This window comes from Cynocephalus volans, chromosome 6, assembly GCF_027409185.1.
Source record: "Cynocephalus volans isolate mCynVol1 chromosome 6, mCynVol1.pri, whole genome shotgun sequence".
NCBI classification, from domain to species: domain Eukaryota; kingdom Metazoa; phylum Chordata; class Mammalia; order Dermoptera; family Cynocephalidae; genus Cynocephalus; species Cynocephalus volans.
The window spans coordinates 138,473,884-138,494,967 of NC_084465.1; the positions used below are offsets into that span (position 1 = coordinate 138,473,884).

The 21,084-nt window shown below is 36.8% G+C and overlaps 1 protein-coding gene across 1 annotated transcript in view; it reads left to right on the forward strand.

The window, feature by feature from the left end:
- MALRD1 (MAM and LDL receptor class A domain containing 1) overlaps positions 1 to 21,084 on the forward strand; it is a 632,630-nt gene that overhangs the window by 63,882 nt on the left and 547,664 nt on the right. The window contains exons 8-10 of the mRNA XM_063101139.1: positions 5,694 to 5,860; positions 15,848 to 15,940; positions 18,342 to 18,549. Of these exons, the coding sequence (XP_062957209.1) occupies positions 5,694 to 5,860; positions 15,848 to 15,940; positions 18,342 to 18,549 (468 nt within the window). The remainder of the gene's footprint in view (positions 1 to 5,693; positions 5,861 to 15,847; positions 15,941 to 18,341; positions 18,550 to 21,084) is intronic.

Sequence of the window (21,084 nt, forward strand, 5' to 3'; positions counted from 1 at the left end):
TAGACATTCTATTTCCTTTTTTCACTATTTTTTTCTCTGCTTTTCATTTTTGGAAGTTCTTTTAACACTTCCTGAAGGTCAGAGATTCTTTCCTCAACTGTGCCCAGTGTACTAATGAGCCTATTGAGAACATTGTTCATTTCTGTTACAGTGTTTTTGATCTCTAACATTACTTTTTAAAAATTCTTTTTTAGAATTTCTATCTCTCTGCCTATGTTATCTACCTACTTTTTTTTGCATGTTGTCTACTTTTTCCATTAAAGCTTTTAGTATATTAATCATAGTTGTTTTAAATTTCCAGTCTGATAATTCCAACATCCTTACCATCTTGTTCTAATACTTGCTTTCTTTTCATAGTGTTTGCCTTTCAGTATGTCTTGTAATTTTTGCCAAAAACCAGACACAATTCCATTTGTTTATTTTTCCTTTCGTTGCCCGTGCTTTTGGGGTCGTATTCATGAAGTCTGTGCCCAGTCCTATTTCCTGAAGTGTTTCTCCTATGTTTTCTTTAAGAAGTTTTATTGTTTCAGGGTGTATATTTAAATCCTTAATCCATTTTGAGTTGATTTTAGTATACGGTGAGAGGTATGGATCTAGTTTCATTCTCCTGCATATGGATATCCAGTTATCCCAGCACCATTTGCAATTTACCGTGTAAAAGGAACTAAAGTAAATAGCTTGAACTTTATTTTTGTCTGGCTAGGGATTAGACTATTTGCTGTTTGCTGCAGCTGTAAATGTCTAAGGATAAGATTTTCTCTAACATTTTTGTTTTTGTATTCCTTGTTGAATTTGGGTTTCCTTAGAGATTGCTTCTTAAATAAGGTCTGAGACACGCGGCTCTTTTAGTAGTATCTTCCTTTTATTATACAGGAGCTCTATTGATGTGCTGGTACATTGTGAGGAGAGGGGAAGCATTCTATAGTCCTATGATTAGGATTCAGTCTTTTAGTGAGCCTTTATCTGTGTTCTGAGACTTTCAAAAGTTCTTCTTAGTACTTCTCCCAACCCCCACTCCAGCTTAGAGACATGAATGCTAGAAGGGAGCTGAATTTGAATATTTTCCTCTTCCCATGTAGAAGGCTAGAACCAATGGGAGTTGAGTATTTCCCTTCCCCCAGGCCAGTTAGACTCTGGCCAAACCGTAGTCATTTAGGTTACGGTAAGTAGTTTATTTTGAGTACAGGCCACAGTGAAACGGAACAGTCCAGGTGTATTTCCTAATGACTAGTCTTCCTATCCCCCAACTGCAAGCATGAAGGTAGTTTTCTGATTTTCACTGTGAGAACCTGGTAGAGCTCCTGTAGGTAAAACTCAGAAAAGTGTGAAATCCTCCCTAAGACTGGGTTTTTAACTCTCAGACTTGTCCACACTGAGCTCAGTGTAGGTTTTCCTACCTGAGTACCAGTTTCTAGTACTCTAGGTCTGTGCTCTCAGGTTTCTGCTCAGGTAAATTGTGATTCTCTGTGTACAATTGCCTTTCCAATTCCGGGGCAGTGGCTCTCTGTGTCCACTTGCCTTTCTAATTGTGGGGTGGTGGTTTGCAATGCAACTTCAGTTCTCTGAAGAATCGCAGAATTGTTGATATCAGTTTGTTCAGTTTTTGTCTTGTTGAATGGACAACAGTGACAACTTTCAAGTTCTTTATGTGCTGGTCCAGAAACCAGAGGTTTTGCAGACTTTTTTTCAATGAGGTTTGTTCTTTTACTTTGTCTCCCTCTATTCTTTCCTGATTTTCTTTTTTTGTACCGTTCCTTGTTTAGTAATTTTGTTGCAGCATTACTTAGCTCACCATAATCATATCTAAGTAACAATACTAGTTTAGGTCTTCATACTCCATGGTAATGTTTGGAGTTTTGCACATACTATCCAAGACAGTAAATGTTGCTATATTTTGTACCTGAATTTATGATCAGGGTTCTCTAACCCTAGTCTGCCCTCATCGACAGAGTTTGACTCTGTTTCTCTATCTTTTTTTGCAACATTTAAATTGGTCAAAATTCAAGCCATCACATTCTACTTTTGGTCCCAAAGTCCAAGAATTCTATGGCTTTAGCCTTGTTTGTCACTTGGGATATCTGTGTTTTCTTCATCTTTTGAGATATTTTATCTTGTGTTTGATCTCTCTCTGCTTTTAAAAAAAATGTGTCTTTATTTTATTATTTCTTTGCATTTAGATCAGAGTCAAAATATAAATTTACTGTGCTATTTCAACTAAAGCCTAACATTTCTAGTAAATAAGAGTTTCACTTAATTTAAATTTGTAGTTTTGGAAGCTGCAGGAAGATTTATTAACTTATAATAATGATGCATTTTTGACTTTATTTTTGAAAAATAAACTTGTAAAATCAGAGAAACCTCTTTGTATCTCTGTATTGTCAATATTACTGAGTTCAGGAACAGTCCAAAAATTGATTGACTATATGAGTATTTTCATGTACTACAAAATCTGTAGGTGCAGTTTAACAAGACTGTAAATATCTGATACTTCCATGTGGTTTGATAAGAAAGAGAGCATTTTAAATTTTATTCTTTTAAACTGTAAATATTTTTTATATGAAAAGTAGAAAAAATAATCAAAAGAGGAAAGAATTCTGGGAAAAAATTGAGGCGTTCTTGATTAAAGAAAGATTGCATGTGACATTAAAAAGAGAATGATAATAATTTGGTAATGTGGGAATTTTCGTGTAGTAAATTTCTTTTATTAGAACATTTAATTTTAATATTAGAGGTATTACCAAACTTTCATTTATGAAATTAAGAAAAGATTTCAATGCATTCTATTTATTTATTTATTTAATTTTATTTTTATCATGCTTATTGGAGATTTCTTTCTTTTTTTTTCAGGTGATTTCAGTTTTATTTTATTTTATTTTATTTTATTTTTTAAATTTTTATTGAATCAAAATTGATTATACATATTTTGGGGGTTCAACATTGAGATAAATCAATATTGGTCAAATCAATATTACTATCATATATATTGTTACAAATTGTAATTATTCTTTATGCCCCTTGTCCAATCCTGCCCCATCCTCCTTCCACTCCCCCTCCCCCCTCTAATCACCCTAGATTTCTTCTCTCCCTCTGAAAGAATAATGGTTACTCTGTTGATTTGCTTCCCAAATGATCTGTCCAACACTGAGAGGTGTGATCAGGTCCCCCAACACTATCATAGAGCAGATGTCTCGTCTGTCACTATGAAATGGGCTCTGTGGAGACAGACATCCTCCTTCTGTCTTTATCTCTGCTGGTGACTCTCCTTGTGTCAACTCAATCCAGTGGCTGGCGGACCATCTGTGTGGTGGTTGTGGCATGTAGCCGCCATCATGGCAGCCATGGTTACTGTGGTGACTGTGGTGGGCCAGCCACATGGAGGAGATATTTTCAGCCTGTTCCATGGTGTTGGCAGTGTGCCTGGTTGTGGAGAGTGTCCGATCCCCAGTTCCATGCCCCGGGTCCCCGAGTGGATACTGAGGTACTGGCACAGTGTGCCTGGTTGTGGGAGGGGGCTCCTTACCCTGGGTCCCTAGGCATGCCCCAACGTGCTGGCACAGTGTGACTGGTTGTGGGGAGATTTTTGGTTCCCTTCTCCATGCCTTGGTTCCACAGCAGGCCCCAAGGCACTGGTGTGGTGTGCCTGGTGGTAGGATGGGGATCCGGTCCCTTTCCTGGGATGCCTGGTTGTGGGAGGTGGGACCAGTCCTCTTCTCCATGCCCTAGGTCCCATCATGGGCCCTGAGGCACTGGTATGGTGTGCCTGGTTGTAGAAGGGGGGTCCAGTCCCCTTCTCCGTTCCCCAGGTCTCCAGGTGGGACCTGAGGCACTGGTGAGGTGTGCCTGGTTGTGGGAGGGTGGTTTGGTCTCCTTCTCCATGCCCTGGGTCCCAGGGAAGGCCCTGAGGCACTGGCACAGGGTGCCTGGTTGTGGGAGGGTGTTCTGGTCCCCAGCTCCTTACCCTGGGTCCCTATGCCAGCTCCGAGGTGCTGGCACAGCATGCCTGGCTATGGGAGGGGGGGTTCAGTCCCCTTCTCCATGCCCCAGGTCCCAGGTCAGGTCCGAGGCACTGGCGTGGTATGCCTGGCTGTGGGAGACTGGTCCGGTCCCCTCATCCATGCCCCAGGTCCCTGGGCAGGCCCTGAGGTGCTTGCACAGGGTGCCTGGTTATGAGAGGGGGGTCCAGTCCCCTTTTACATTCCCTGGGTCCCAGGTCAGGACATGAGGTGCTGGCAAGGTGTGCTTGGTTGTGGGAGGGAAGTTTGGTCTCCTTCTCCATGCCTCGGGCCCTGGGTGGGCCATGATGCACTGTCCTGGCATGCCTCATTGTGGGAGGGTGGGTCTAGTCCCAACTCCTTATCCTGGGTCCTTGGGCAGGCCCCGAGGTGCTGGTGTGGTGAGCCTGGTTGTGGGAGTGGGGTCTGGTCCCTGGCTGCTAGCCCCACATCCCTGGGCAGGCCCCTAGGCATTGGTGGTGTGCCTGTATGTGGGAGTGGGGTCTGGTCCTTGGCTCTAATCCTTGGGTTCCTGGGTGGGGCCCCAAGGTGCTAGTGTTGTGAGTGGTTGTGGGCAGAGGTCCTGCCCCTGGCTCCATGCCCCATGTCCCCTGATGGGCCCCAAGGCATTCATGGTGTGCCTGGGCTGGAACTAAGTTTTTGTCCTTTGCTTGCTTCTAAAATGGGGGAAACTTCCTGAGGGGACCAATACTTGAGCTGTGTGGTTGAGCTAAATTGCTGCTTTGCTGCTGTTTCCCTAGGGAAGGCTTTTTGTGCTGCTCAGGGCTTAATGGTTGACCTTATAGGTACTTCAGGGTCTCCAGATACTCAATGCACCTGGGTTGTGTAGAAACTCTGATCTGGGCCTGAGTTTTTTCATTGAATTGCACCCAATGCAATTCTGTATTCCCAACCAGTCTCCTGCGAGTGGTCCTGCACAGATTGGGGGGCAGATTGGCTGTCCTTGCTGTATCCCAGTGTTCTCCTGGTGGGCCCGTCTTCCCCACTGCCTGTGCTCCAAATACTTCCCGTGGGACGGGTTGTGCGCTAGTCCCTTGTGATGATTCACCGGCCTCTGAGTGGCTCCCCTTTTTCAGCTGTTCTGGCTCCTCACTCCTGTGTGGGTCCATGGGAACACTGTTGGTCTAGAACCCAGCGGTCTTGCTGTCCTGGGGGCCATCAAAGTCTCCTTTTCCCCTTCTGCCTCCAAGTAATTCCACCTAAAGGGCACAGCTGCAGTTTCTGCGGCTCCTGCTCCATGTGCTCCAGTATTAAAGTGGCCGTGGCCCAAAATGCTGAGAGCAGTTTTTTCTTTCTCTCTTCATGGTTTGTCCTGCCTTCAGGAGTTCCATAGGTCTCTCCTCCTCCTCACCTGAGCTCCAGTGGCCCCAGCTTGGCTGATGTTACATTTTTATAGCTGTAAATTTATTGATTTGTGGGAGAGAGTGACGCTGGGGACCATCTATTCCACCATCTTGACCAGAAGTCTCAATACATTTTAGAGATTATACATGAAAATAAAACCCTATTATTTGTAGTTGATAAAATCATTTTAAAAGATCATATTCTTTTAAATAAAATGTTTGTGTTTCAAGCTTTGTTTTGAAAACTTCAGAAATACAATAATTTTGTTCAGACAGAAAGCAGCTAATTGTTTTTCTAAATTGCTTCTTTTATTTTTATTTATTTATTTATTTTTAGGTTACTATCTGTGGTTAGGAACTAAGCATGCTTTTACTCTTAAGAACTTACACAGCAGGGCTTATCTAAATAGCTCTGAATGTCACTGCTTGGGCAAGAGCTGTCATCTTCAATTCTATTACTCTATGGAAAACAGTGTTCTGAGAGTACAATTGTATAATAATAAGGTAAGAAGAAACTTGCATTTATTTCAAACTCATTGAAGAAAAGAAATTTCTATTCTTGACAACTTGTGTTTCTATTTCTCTGGTGTATGCAAACTTTAGGTATTCTTTAACTTGACTTTGGTATACTTTTAAAAAGAATTAAGAAGCTGGTTTAGAAGATTCTATCATGTACAAAAGTTAATGTAATAATTTGCATGATATTATTTCATAAAATTGTTAAAACTTATGAACATATATTTAAAAAACTATAGGTCTAATAAACATGAGATATATGGGATTCTGCTCTGTTTTTAGCTCTGTATTGAAGTTCTGACATGATCTGTTATGAATTTTAAATCTATATATCATTAAAACTATAAATATGATGGACATAAATTACTTGTTCTTGTACCAGTAGATGGAATTTTAAAGACTGGTAATTACTAATTAAATACAGACACACGAGTCACTTGAATTTAAAAAAAAAGGCACTGGGTAGAGTAAAAACTATAATGCTGTTTTCATCATATTCAGTATTCTTTCTTTTTTCCTATCTTTTTCAGTACATTCACAGAGTTCTAAGGCATAAATTTGGATGAATATTCTCATTAGGTGGTGTAAGAGATAAAAACAAACTGACAAACTAACTGTCAAGTATAAAAAAAAAAAATCAAACATTTTTACCTAGTCTCACACACTCAATACTCATAATACTTCACTTCTGATGCCAGGCATGTGGATTTTCCCCCCACATCTCAATTCAGTTCTCCAGTGGACACCAACTGGGTGTTCTAAAATTTAACTAAGTTCTGATACTATCTACCTGTAGATAGTGAAGATCCAACAGGTTAAGGGTTCAGTTCCACAAGACCGACCCCACTTTAGATAGCAATAGCAAGCCCCAGGTTGTGAATTGTGCTTTTGACCTACCAGATGTAATCAGGATTCCCACAGCTCCTTGCTCAAATTTGATAATTTGGTAAAATGGCTCACAGAACTCAGGGAAACACTTACTTATGTTTACCTACTTATTATAAAGGATACAGATGAATGACCAGATGGAAATAATGCATGAGGCAAAGTATGTGGTGAGAAGAGGTGTGGAGTTTTCATGCCCTTCTGGGTGTGCCACCCTCTAGGAACTTCCATGTATTCAGTAATATAGAAGGTCTCTGAACCCTGTAGTTCACGGATTTCTATGGAGATTTTATCACATAGGCAGGACTGATTTTTAACTCAGTTTCCATCCCCTCTCCACTTTCTGGAGGATAGTGGGTAAGGTTGAGGGTCTCAAGCTTTTAATCATGGTCTGGTCTTTCTGGTGACCAGTCACCATCCAGGAGCTCACTAAGGGACGCCTCATTAGAACAAAAGATGCTCCTAGCACTCAGGATATTCTGAGGGATTAGTAGCTCTGTGTCAAGGACTGGGATCAAAGACCAAATATTAGAAGAAAAGATTCTAACATCCCTATTGCTTAGGAATTGACAAGGGTTTTAGGAGCTCTGTGCCAGGAACTGGGAACTAAGACCAAAAAATACATATTTCTTATTATAAATCACAATATCATGATGGCATAATATATTATTCTTGATTGTTTGGATGAGACTTACTTTTTCTAGCATTCTGGGACTATGTTATATTTTTGGGATTTGTGCAGCTGTACTTGATAGCCCACTGCCCTACAATCTTTTTAGTATATTTTATTGAATTTGGTAAGGTGTGAAGTGGTGGGGGTGGAAGAGGGAGAAAACATCTCTCTACCCTTTTTGCATCAGTACAAATTTTCCAGATACACGAAAGCGATTTTACCAAAAAGAAAAAGAAAAAAACTAAACTTTATCTAGTTATGTTGTACCACTCATACCTCAAAAATGTCAGTTATTGTCACCTGTGCCATGCAAACGAAGCCCAGTAATCTTCCATGTAATCTGCAACATTCTATAATTTTCAATTTTCTTCTTCAATAAAGGCACACTGAAAAATTCTTGAATTTTTTTGCATTTAAATTATACTTAAAGAGAAGGCAAGAGCATGTCTGAGGTTCTATGCAGGAGCTGCTGGCAGAGCCTACTGCCTGGCAGAAGTCAGGAATGTGCCTGGGGTCTTAGCCAGGAGCTACAGGCAGACCCACCTCCTGGCAGAAGCCAGGTTTATGTCCAGGGTCGTAGGCAGGACCTGCAGGCAGCACTCACTGCCCAGCAGAAGGCAGGAGCATGCTGAAAACTCCACTTCCATGTCGGTGGTCCACTACAGCCACTGCCATAGCCACTGCCACCATAAGGATGGCTTACCACAACAGTAGCATCCACAGCCACTGTGCAGGCAGCATGCTGCCCACTCTACTGCATTGACACAAAGAGAATCACCAGCAAAGACTGGAAAAAGAAGAGGAAGTCTGTCTCCTCAAAGCCCACTCTAGAGTGATAGAAGAAGAAACTGCTCTACCATATGCCCAGAATGACATCAACATAGAGAGACTAGAACTATGAAAAGCCAAGAAAAAGTGACATCACCAAAGGAATACAGTAATTCTCAAGTACTAGAATCCATAGAGCAGGAAACCCTTGAAATAACTGAAAAGGAATTCTGAGCAACAGTCTTAAGGAAACTTAGTTAGACAACAAAATGAAATGACAAAAACTATCCAGGGTATAAAGGAGAAAATTTACAAAGAGATTAGTCCCTTTAAAAAGAATGTAGCAGAACTCCTGGAATTGAAGGAGTCACTCAACAAAATAAAAAGCACGACTAAGAACTTAACCAGCAGGTTGGAGCAAGCATAAAAAAGAATTTCTGATCTCCGAGATAGTCTTTTTGAAATAACACAAGTCGACAAAAAAGAAAAAAAATGAAGAAAATCTAAGAGAGTTTGCAGACAACCTCAACCACACAAACATTCAAGTCATGGGTGTTCCAGAAGGGGCAGAGAAAGGTAAAGGCATTGAAAATCTATTTAACAAAATAATAATGGAAAACTTCTCAGGTATATGGAGAGACACTGACCTTCAGATCCAGGAGGCTCGAATATCCCCAAACAGATTCAATCCAAAAAGATCCTCTCCAAAATACATTATAGTCAAACTGGCAAATCTCAAAGATGAGGAGAGAATCCTAAAAGCAGCAAAAGAAAAGCATCAAGTCACATATATGGGATTCCCCACCAGACTAATAGCAGACCTCTCAACAGAAACTTTACAGGCCAGAATAAAAGAGGATAATGTATTCAAAATACTAAAAAAAAAAAAAAAAATTGTCAGCCAAGGTTACTATATACACCAAGGCTATCCTTCAGAAATGAGGGAGAGATACTGTATTTCCCAGAGAAAAAAAACTATGGGAGTTCACTACCACACAACTAGCCCTGCAAGAAATCTTCAAGGGAGTCCTGTATCTGGAATCTGAAAAACAATAATCACTACTACAATACACAAGAAAGAATAAAATTCACTCATAAAATAAAAATGCAAACAAGAGAAACTAAATCTTACCACTTCAAAAAACCAAAAAACATTACCAGAGACTCACCTCATCAGTAAAGACATACACAGATTAATAGTGAAGGGATAAAAAAAGATATAGCAAACAAATAGAAACCAAAAATTAGCAGGAGTAGCTATTTATGTATTGGATAAAATAGACTTTAAACCAAAAACTATACAAAGAGACAAGGACAACCACTATATAATGATAAAGAGATCTATCCAGCAAGAGGACACAACAATCATAAATACATATGCATCCAACACCAGAGCACCCAGACATATAAAGCAAACACCATTAGGCCTAAAGAAGAGATAGGCCCCAATTCAATCACAGTAGGGGAACTGAACACCCCTCTCTTGGCATTGGACAGATCATCTAGGCAACCAATCAACAGAGAAACAATAGGATATAAACTACACCTTAGACTAGTTGGACCTGGCAGATATCTACAGAACATTTCATCCAACAACAGCAAAATATACATTCTTCTCATCAGCACATGGAACATTCTCCAGAATAGACCACATGTTAGGTCACAAATCAAGTCTCAAGAAATCTTTAAAAGTTAAAATCATTTCAAGTATCTTTTCAGACCACAGCAGTTTAAAACTAGATGAATAACAAGTGAAGCCCCCAAAACTATTCAAATACATTGAAATTAAACAAAATGTTTCTGAATGACCTATGAGTCCAAAAAGAAATAAGTGGAAAATCAAAAAAATTCTTGAAACTACTGAAAATAAAGAGATGTCACACCAAAACCTCTGGGATACTCCAAAAGCAGTCATAAGAGGGAAGTTTATTGCAATAAATGCTTACACCAAAAGAATAGAAAGATTTCAAGTAAACAATCTAATGCTACACTTCAAAGAACTAGTAAAACAAGAACAATACAATTCCAAAGTTAGTAGATGGAAAGAAATAATTAAGATCAGAGCAGAACTAAATGAAACAAAGACCTCAAAGTGATACAAAATATCAATGAAACAAAAAGTTTGGGTTGTTTTGCAAAGACAAAATAGACAAGCAATTAGCTAGGCTAACTGAAAAAAGAAGGGAGAAGACTTCAATAACAAAAATCAAAAATGAAAAAGGAGACGTTATATCCAATACCACAGAAATACAAAGAATCATTAGAGACTATTATAAACAACTATACATCAACGAATTTGAAAACCTGGAGGAATTGGACAAATTTTTGGATGCATACAAACTACCAAGACTGAACAAAGAAGACACAGAAAACCTGAACAGATCAACACAAGCCATGAGATTGAAGCAGTCATCAGCAGTCTCTCAACAAAGAAAAGCCAAGGACCAGATGGCTTTACTGCTGAATTTTACCAAACATTTAGAGAGGAATTAATATCAATTTTCTTCAACTATTCCAAAAAATTGAAACAGAAGCCATTCTTCCAAACTCATTCTATGAGACAAGCATTTCCCTGATACCAAAGCCAGATAAAGATACAACAAAAAAAGAAAACTACAGGCCATTATCTCTGATGAATACAGATGAAAAAGTCCTCAACGAAATATTAGCAAATAGAATACAACAACACATCAAAAAAGTTATATACACAATCAAGTAGGAAGCATCTCAGGGATTCAGGGATGGTTCCACATATGCTAGTTAATAAATGTGATACACCACATCAACAAAATCAAGGACAAAAACCATATGATTATCTCAGTAGGCACAGAAAAAGCATTTGACAAAATTCAACATCCCTTCGTGATTAAGATTCTCAGCAAATTAGATATAGAAGGAAAGTATCTCAATGCAATAAAAGCCATATATGATAAACCCACCATGAATATCATCCTGAATGGAGAAAAGTTGAAAGCTTTTCCCTTAAGAACAGGAAGAAAACAAGGACACCCACTTTCACCACTTCTGATCAACATCGTATTAGAAGTACTAGCAGAGCAACCAGGCAAGAGAAAGAAATAATGTGCATCCAGATTGGAAAAGATGAAGTCGAACTGTCCCTGTTTGCAGATGACATGGCCTGTATACAGAAATACCAAAGACTCTACCAAAAAAGAGTTGCAGGATACAATATCAACATGCAAAATTCAGTAGCATTTTAATATACCAATAATGAACTAGCAGAAAAAAAAAATCAAGAAAGCAAACCCATTTACAAAGAGTCACCAAAAAAACAAAATACCTAGAAATTAATTTAACCAAGGAGGTGAAAAATCCATACAATGAGTACTACAAATTACTGCTGAAAGAAATTAAAGAGGACACAAAAAGATCGAAGGGTATTCCATGCTCTTGGATTGGAAGAATTAACATTGTAAAAGTGTCCACACTACCTAAAGAGATCTACAGATTCAATGCAATTCCCATCAAAATTCAAATGACATTCTTCACTGAAATAGAAAAAATATCCTAACATTCACATGGAACTACAAAATATCCTGAATAGCTAAAGAAATACTGAGCAAAAATAATAAAGCCAGAAGCATTAAACTACCTGACTTCAAATTATACTGTGAAGCTTTAGTAACCAAAACAACATGGTACTGGCATAATACAGACAATCAGAACAATAGAAAAGAATAGAGAGCCCAGAAATCAATCCATGTACTTATAGCCAACCTGACAAGGGCAATAGGAGCATACATTGGGGAAAGGACCACCTCTTCAATAAGTGGTGCATCCATATGCAGAAAGATGAAACTAAGCCTGTACCTTTTGCCACATACCAAAATTAACTCAAAATGGATTTAAGACTTATATACAGGACCAGAAACTATAAAACTACTAAAAGAAAACATAGGAAAACACTTTAGGAAGTAGAACTGGGTAAAGACTTTATGAATATGACCCTAAAAGCACAATCAATGAAAGGAAAAATAAACAACTGAGATTATATCAAACTAAAAAGCTTCTGCATAGCAAAAGGATCAGTTAACAGAGTGAAAAGACAACCTGCAGAATGGGAGAAAATATTTTCAGTCTTTGCATCCAACAAGGGACTAATATCCTTAATATATAAGAAACTCAAACAATTTAACAGTAAAATCACAAATAACCCAACTAAAAATGGGCAAATGAGCTAAGTAAGCATTTCTCAAAGGAATATATTCAAATGGCCAACAGACACATGAAAAAATGCTCAACATCACTAAGCATCTGGGAAATGCAAATCAAAATCACATTGAGATATCATCTCACCCCAGTTAGACTGGCTGTTATCAAAAAGACAGAATAACAAATGCTGGAGAGGATGTGGAGAAATGGGAACCTTCCTACACTGCTGGTAGGACCATAAATTAGTGCAGCCACTATGGAAAACAGTGTGGAGTTTCTTCAAACAATTTCACATAGAACTGCTATACGAGCCAGTAATCCGACTGATGGGTGTATACCCAAAGGAATAGAAATCATCATGTTGAAGAAATACCTGAACTCCCATATTAATGGCAGCTCTATTTACAATAGCTAAGTGTTGAAACCAAACTAAATGTCAATGGATGGATGACTGGATAAGGTAAATATTGTATATATATATATATATACACAATGGAATAGTACTCTGCCATAAAAAGGAATGAAATTCTGCCATTCATATAGCAATATGGATGAACTTAGAGAAAATTATTATAAGTGAAATAAGCCAGGCAGAGTTATACCAAACCTTCAAAGAGGAACTGATACCAATTCTCTGCAATTTGTCCCAGAAGATTGAAACAGAGGCTATTCTCCCAAACTCATTCTATGAGGCAAACATCACCTTGATACCAAAACCAGACAAAGATGCAACAAAAATGGAAAGCTACAGGACAATATCCTTGATGAATATAGATGCAAAAATCGTCAATAAAATACTATCTAACAAAATACAGCAACACATACACAAAATTATACACCACGATTAAGTGGGATTCATCCCAGGGATGCAAGGTTGGTTCAACAGATGCAAATCAATAAATGTGATGCACCATATCAATAAAAGCAAAGTCAAAAACCATATGATCATCTCTGTACATGCTGAAAACATTCTTTCATGATAAAGACTCTCTACAAGTTAGGCATAGACAGAAAGTATCTCAACATAATTAAAGCTATATATGATAAGCCCACTGCAAATATCATCCTGAATGGGGAAAAGCTTTCAGCTTTTCCTTTAAGAACGAGAACTAGACAAGGATACTCACTCTTACCACTCCTATTCAACATAGTGTTGGAAGTACTAGTCAGAGCAATCAGAGACGAGAAGGAAATAAAGGGCACACAGATTGGAAAGGATGAAGTCAAGCTGTCCCTGTTTGCAGATGATATGATCCTATATATTGAACAGCCTAAAGCTTCTATAAAAAAATCTCCTAGAGTTGATAAATGATTTCAGCAAAGTTGGAGGATACAAAATCAACACACAAAAATCAATAGCATTTCTATACTACAACAGTGAACATGCAGAAAAAAAAAAATCAAGAAAACTTGCCCAATTACAATAGCCACGAGAAAAATAAAATACTTAGGAATAAAGTTAACCAAGGATGTAAAAAATCTCTCTGAAGAGAACTACAAACCACTGCTGAGAGAAATTAAAGAGGATATAAGAAGATGGAAAGATATCCTTTGCTCTTGGATTGGAAGAATTAACATTGTGAAAATGTCCATATTACCCAAAGTGATCTACAGATTCAATGCAATCCCCATCAAAATTCCAATGACATTTTTCTCTGAGATGGAAAAATCTATCTAGACATTTATATGGAACAACAAAAGATCACTCACAGCCAAAGCAATCCTGAACAAAAAAAATAAAGCTGGAGGAATAGCACTACCTGACTGTAAGCTATATTACAAAGCTATAATTACCAAAACAGCATAGTACTTGCATAAAAATAGACACATGGATCAATGGAATAGAATAGAGAACCCAGAAATCAATTCATATGCCTACAGCCATCTGATCTTTGACAAAGGCAGCAAATCTACATACTGGGGAAAAGACTGCCTGTTCAACAAGTGGTGCTGGGAAAATGGGATACTCATATGTAGGAGAATGAAACTAGACCCATAACTTTCATCATATACTAAAATCAACTCAAAATGGATTAAAGAATTAAATATACATCCTGAAACAATAAAATTCCTTAAAGAAAACATAGGGGAAACACTCCAGGAACTAGGAGTGGGTGCAGACTTCATGAATAGGACCCCAAAAGCACAAGCAAGTATAGGAAAAATAAACAAATGGGATTATATCAAACTAAAACCTTCTGCACAGCAATAGAAATAATCAACAGAGTAAAAAGACAACCAACAGAGTGGGAGAAAAGAATTGCAAAATATACATCTTACAAAGGATTAATATCCAGAATATATAAGGAACACAAACAACTTTATAGCAAAAAACCAAACATCCCAATTAAAAAATGGGCAAAGGAGGTGTATAGGCATTTCTCAAAGAAAGATATATGAATGGCCAACATACACATGAAAAAATGCTCAACCTCACTCAGCATCTGGGAAATGCAAATCAAGACCATTTTGAGACATCATCTCACTCCAGTTAGGATGGCTAACATCCAAAAGACTGAGAATGATAACTGCTAGAGATAAATGGAGAAAAAGGAACTCTCATACACTGTTGATGGGGCTGCAAAATGGTGCAGCCTTTATGGAAAATGGTATATGGGTTCCTCAAACAATTACAGATAAATCTACCATATGACCCAGCTATTCCACTGTTGGGAATATACTCAGAGGAATGGAAATCATCATGCCGAGGGGATACCTGTACTCCCACGTTTATTGCAGCTCTATTTACAATAGCCAAGAGTTGGAACCAGCCCAAATGTCCATCATCTGATGACTTGATAAGGAAACTGAGGTACATCTACACAATGGAATACTACTCTACTATAAAAAAACAAAACACTACCATTCAGAACAACATGAATGGACTTAGAGAAAATTATATTAAGTGAAACAAGTCAGGCACAGGAAGAGAAATACCACATGTTCTCACTTATTTGTGGGAGCTAAAAATAAATAAATAAATCAACACACAAACAAGTCAAGGGTGGGTGGGGGGAAGAAGACAGAATAACCGTAAAAATGTCTTCAACTGTTTAAGTCAAGTGAACAGATATGATTGGGGGGTGGAGAGGGGTTGGAGAGGAATGGGTGAAAGGACATGAAAATCAACTACAATGTATATTGAGAAGTAAAATTAAAAAATAAAAATTAAAAAAATAAAATAAAATAAAAAATAAAAACATGAAAAAAAATTTATTTTTAAGTAAAATGCTTTATTTATTTAAGATTCCATTCAGATTTTTTTGCTGTCCTAATATTCTTTATCAATGAGATAAAAGCAGCTTTACTACATGGACACATACTGCCCATACATTAGATTTTTTATTCTCTAATGTCATACAGATAGGGCAATCCCTAATAAAATCTAATTAATAAAGTGTGTATGTAAATATAAGACTGTAGAATTCAATTGTAGGATTTGTGAAATGAGTGATGTCTTTCTCTTCAAATCAAAGGAAGAAGAAATATTTTGGACATACAACACATCAACTAACAGCAAATGGGTGAAAGCAGATGTGTTAATACCAGAAGCTCTGAAGACATTTAAGGTATAAAAAAGAAATATGCAAGATTTTTAAAATCATAAGTCTAAATTTTAGCTTTGCAGTAGTAAATTTACCATCCACTGCTAAATTTAAATCATTATTTAAATTAGATATGTAGACTTGTGTATTTGGGAAAAGTGATTAACTACTTATTTTCATTGAACCTGGCCCTTCTCAGGCAAAATTTCCCAAAGTGAAGGAACCATAGTGTGTCTATTCTTGTTCAAAGCTTCCTTGTTCTCCGTGGGCTCCCTGCCTAATACCTCCCAGAAACATGCATTGCACACAGGGAAGCAAATTGCATTATGAAGCAGATAAGTAGTAAAGTGGTATTAAAAATTATCAGAGTATATGCAAATATTTTCAATGCAGTAATTGATATTTTTATAGCACATGGATAACTCTATCTACATCAAGATATATCTAAAACATACAAATGCTCAGTGAGAATGCTATCTCTTAACAAAATTAACTTGAAATTTTGTGTTGTATAGAGAGTGTATAGGTGTATTTATGCTGGAGTGTGAGTATAAAGTAATGAGACTGATTGTATGTATGGCTTATGAAACCAATTTAATTCCTTTATCATCATACCACATTCATACATTTCTCCAGCTGTTAAAAGGAAGAATTCAAAAGATACTGAGGTATAACCATGCAGACTTATAGAATCCCATATACTGCAAGGCTGGAACTTGCAGCCAGCTTAACAAAGTTGAGGTTTATATCACAGCCTATTGAGTTAACATTTTGACACTATTTTAACTTTTTATAAGTTGATATCTATCTTTATAATTTCTGAAAGAGGTTCTCAATGAATGTCTTTCTTTTTTCATAAGCTGAGCATTAAACTTTATTTTGTTATTTAACTCCAAGATAAAACACAGTAAAATGTAAATAAAATACATTTGAGAGTTATTCTAGGTTTCTAAGTGCATATGAAATGTAATCAACTTTTCAATAATGGCAGACTTTTGAGCTCTAAGTTTAACTCATCAGCCATTGAAACTCAAATTGATATTATTTCTGCATATCTGACTTCTTGCTATTATAAAAATACACACCTGTATATCCAGTAATTTTTGCATGTGTAATATTTATTATGGGGAAAGTGTATAGCAGCATACAGTTTTCTTAGTATTAGAAGTGATTTAAACTTAGTATTATTTTCTAAACTAATTTGTTAAATATGTACATTTGCAAACTGAAACTTTATCTTAAAAATTCTTAACAAACAAACAAATATATATCCTTCATGTTTTGGGGCAAAAAATATATTCAGAAATTTTAAGCTGGATGAGCCTGAAAGAGATCAGTCTTTATTCTCAGTATTTTGCTGGAATTTTAACATCATCTTGTTCAGTAGAACTTTCTGCATTAATGAAAATTTTCTGTATCATGCTGTTCAATGTGGTAGCCAGTAGCCCCATGTGAGATTTATTTTCTTTAATTGACACTTCTTTTATTGTTAGAGTAATTGTTGTTTGATGAAAGTTCATTAGGATTTTTACACTTATTCTATTACATTTTTTATTCTTATTTTGTATCCCTTTCTATTTGCCTGATATTTCCCTTCATGCATTAAAATATTAATTTTAGTAGTTAAAAAAATTAGATGCAGTGTCCTAGTCCTTTTTCTGTCACTTATAACAGAATTTCTGAAACTGAGTAATTAAAAAAAAAAACAAAATTTATTTCTTACAGTTTTGGAGGCTGAGAAGTTCAAGGACAAGGAGGTTCATCCAGTGAGGGCCTTCTTGGTGGGAACTCTTTTAGGAGTCTGGTGGTAGCTCCCAGTACACACAGCCAGGGCTGAGCAAGAGATGCTAACATGCTTCTTTCTCTCCTTATAAAGCCAGGAGGGCCACTCTTGTGATAATTCACTTGTCCATTAACCTACTTGTCCATTAACACATTAATTCATCAATAGATTTATCCATTCATTAGAGCATAAAGCTCAGAATCCAATCACTTCTTAAAGGCCCTGCCTTTCGACACTTCCACATTTTGGATCAAACTTCCACGTGACCTTTGGAGTTATAGCTCTTGTTGTATAAGAACTATCAATTCTTATTCTTTTCCTTGAAAATGAAAGAAAGAGAGCTGTGAAGATGATGACCAAGTAACCAGTTTGCAGTCAGGGACATTTTCGATGGTTAAGTGGGATGCTGTATTTCATCTGATCCTGGGTGGTTTCTCAGAGGCCTTAGTGGAGCTAACATGCCCATCAGTCTTATGAGTGGGGGTCGGGCTTATCAAATAGGAACTTTGTTATCAGTTGCATTACGTAGCTCTTTAAACGTGTGTTTTCTCGATAACCATTTAATTTCTATTATCTCCCTTTAGTTTCTTTCATTTTGAAGATATCATAAGCTCATAAATTGATCTTTTTTATTTCCTGAAGATTATTTTTGAAGGGGTGATTTTAAGCCAAAGGAGTTTTATTGGGCTCGATCAGCTCTGGGTCTATGCCTGTGGTCAGGCCCAATCCAGAAAGCTTTGGTCTGCAGATGAATCCACTTGTGCTAGTGGCCAGTGCATTACTGAAGAATCAGTCTGTGATTCTCAAAGGGACTGTTCTTATGAGAGTGATGAAGACCCAACAACTTCCTGTAAGTGAATTAATGGTTTACTTGTTTGCGTGCTGTAATTTACGACTGTTAGTTGGATTTTAAATAGTCTTTGTTCCTATAAAGATAAAATTTATATATATGAAATAAGATGAGTGTGCCTTCTTTCTCTGAAACTATTAGCACTATTCTTTCAGGGATCTCTATGTTAATTTAATGTTTTGGTGCTTGTTGCTAAGACTGCAAAATCTATTTGTCCAACAAATGAATAGCTGTAATTAGCATTGTGTGTGTAGGTGTAAGCGTGCATGAGTGTGTGCATGTGTGTGCTTTGGTTAAAAAGGAAAAGTGGGAGGAGAGGGAACCTCTTTGTACCCTCCCTTTGGAGGCATATCTCATGGGTTGCTAAACTTCATTAAATATATGGTTTCTCACTCTCTAACCAATTATCTTGAAATCTGTGGGGAGAGTAGTGAAGAGGAGAAGGGTAGTCATTACCTTTGGGGCAGCCAGGATGACTGTAGAAAACACTTCAGCCACGACTGGCATTTATGAAGGCAAAAAGGCCCAACACCTTCCTTTCAGGCCCTTTATGAAGAGTCTTTGATAGGCGTGATGATAAGACATCCCATTACTATTCAAGCCTAGTTATATTTCAAAGAAAATATAATTTAATTTACAATCCACAAGATGATTCTCATATGAGGTAATTTAGTAACAAAGAAACTTGTGTCTCTTTAGGAACTTCCATTTCCAACTAAATGAATCCAGTTTCTATATCACAGACAAGCGGCTTTTTAAAAAGTATGAGCATTTGACATTTATTTTGCTATAGTGTTTTATTTTAGTGAGATATTTTGTTGAGCTGGGGAAAATATTGCAAGATAAATGTCATCTTTTTAATGAAAAGCTCTTTGTACAACATATTTCTCTCGATGGGTGAGTAAAGATTTTATTAAGAGCAAAGGAGAGGTCCACAGGAAAGAGGAAATAGGAAAACAAGGGAGAAATCCCCTGCCGGCCTGTTTGTAAAGAGCAATAAGTGAACTCCTCAAACACTCAGCTTTAAACTTAATAATCGGCTAACCAATATGATCTCAATGGAGTTTTTGAGTGGCTTTCTTCTTTCATTCAAAAAGAACAATATGAGTTCAAATATTTTCTCTAATGTATGTCATATTCTTTTCTACGCTCCATTTAATTAATTTTTTTTTTTTTTTTTTTAACAGACAATTTGATCTATTTCTTTTGGGGAAATTCAACTTTCTAACAGTTTCTCTTACTCTTAATTTCAATAACTGAAAGAAAATGTATTTTCTTTTTTTCAATTGTGCATTGTGCTGCTGTTTCATTTCTCCCCTTTTCCCCTATAGTGAATGGTTCTTTATGCTCACTTTCTTTTAATTAGTTTCCTTGATCAAATTTCTACCAGTATTAGTAGATATTTTAGCATTTGATTTTGGGCATATTTTCTCGTTTCTCTTTATTGAAGTTTATTGATTTCTTATCTGACATTTTCTAATATAGTAGATCTTGATACAATCTGCTATTTTCTTTGGGTGAATGTAGGATAGATATCTGTGCTTATGAACAGTGTTACTTGTTAGCCTTTAAATTTTTCCAAATAATGTAACCTCATTTGTCTAAAAAAAATCTGTCATGTGGGCATGATTGAGATCAACTTGATATAGATATGACATAAAAATGTAGCCATGCATATACAGTGTGTGTGTGTGTATATATTATTCATGTGTATATATATATATTCATATATTTTGATGCCAAGACAACTATTTCATGAAAATATTTGTACCATTACTCTGAGGAAATTATTTATATAGAATTGAATTATTAGAATTGGTATAAATTTACACTATTTTTTACACTAAAGTATTTAATGTATTTGTGCATACAGACATATGCATTTGTATATTCTTACAAAATAAAAGAGGCTTTCCTTAAAATTTAAAACCACTGTGAAACATTTTACACATACTTCAAAATCTGTATTTTACAAATTTGATTTTGTAATACAAAATATTTTTAAATAAATAAAAATTTCTAGTTCATGAAACATGAGAAAAATGCCTTTGTATTTTATTTTTATTCCATTTTAGAATGAATTTCGAGCACAGTATAGCTCATACATGGAGTTTAAATATCACCAGGAATACTTATTGTGGAATCTTAGTAAATATTAATTTATGAAGATCATCAGTTGGTATTCTATACGTAGTATGCTTTGCCCAAAAGGCATGATTACTCAGGTGTTCTTTTATTACCGACTGCCCTTACTTTTAGGTACTATTTTAATAAATGTAGTTACTGAGCTTCTCGCCCAGTGGCTTTTCAAAAGCAGTTCATTGTAAAGAGCCATGGGGTCTTTACAAAGAGCTACACAGAGTTTTGCTGCTATGGTGCCCAGAGCATCAGCATCACTAGGGAACTTGTTTGAAATGCAGAACCTCAGGCCCCAGCCTAGCCCTACAGAACCAAAAGCTGCATTGTGACAATGTCCCAGGTGACTTTTTTGCATATTAAACTTTGAGAACCACTGTAGACTTCAGAAATGAAGAC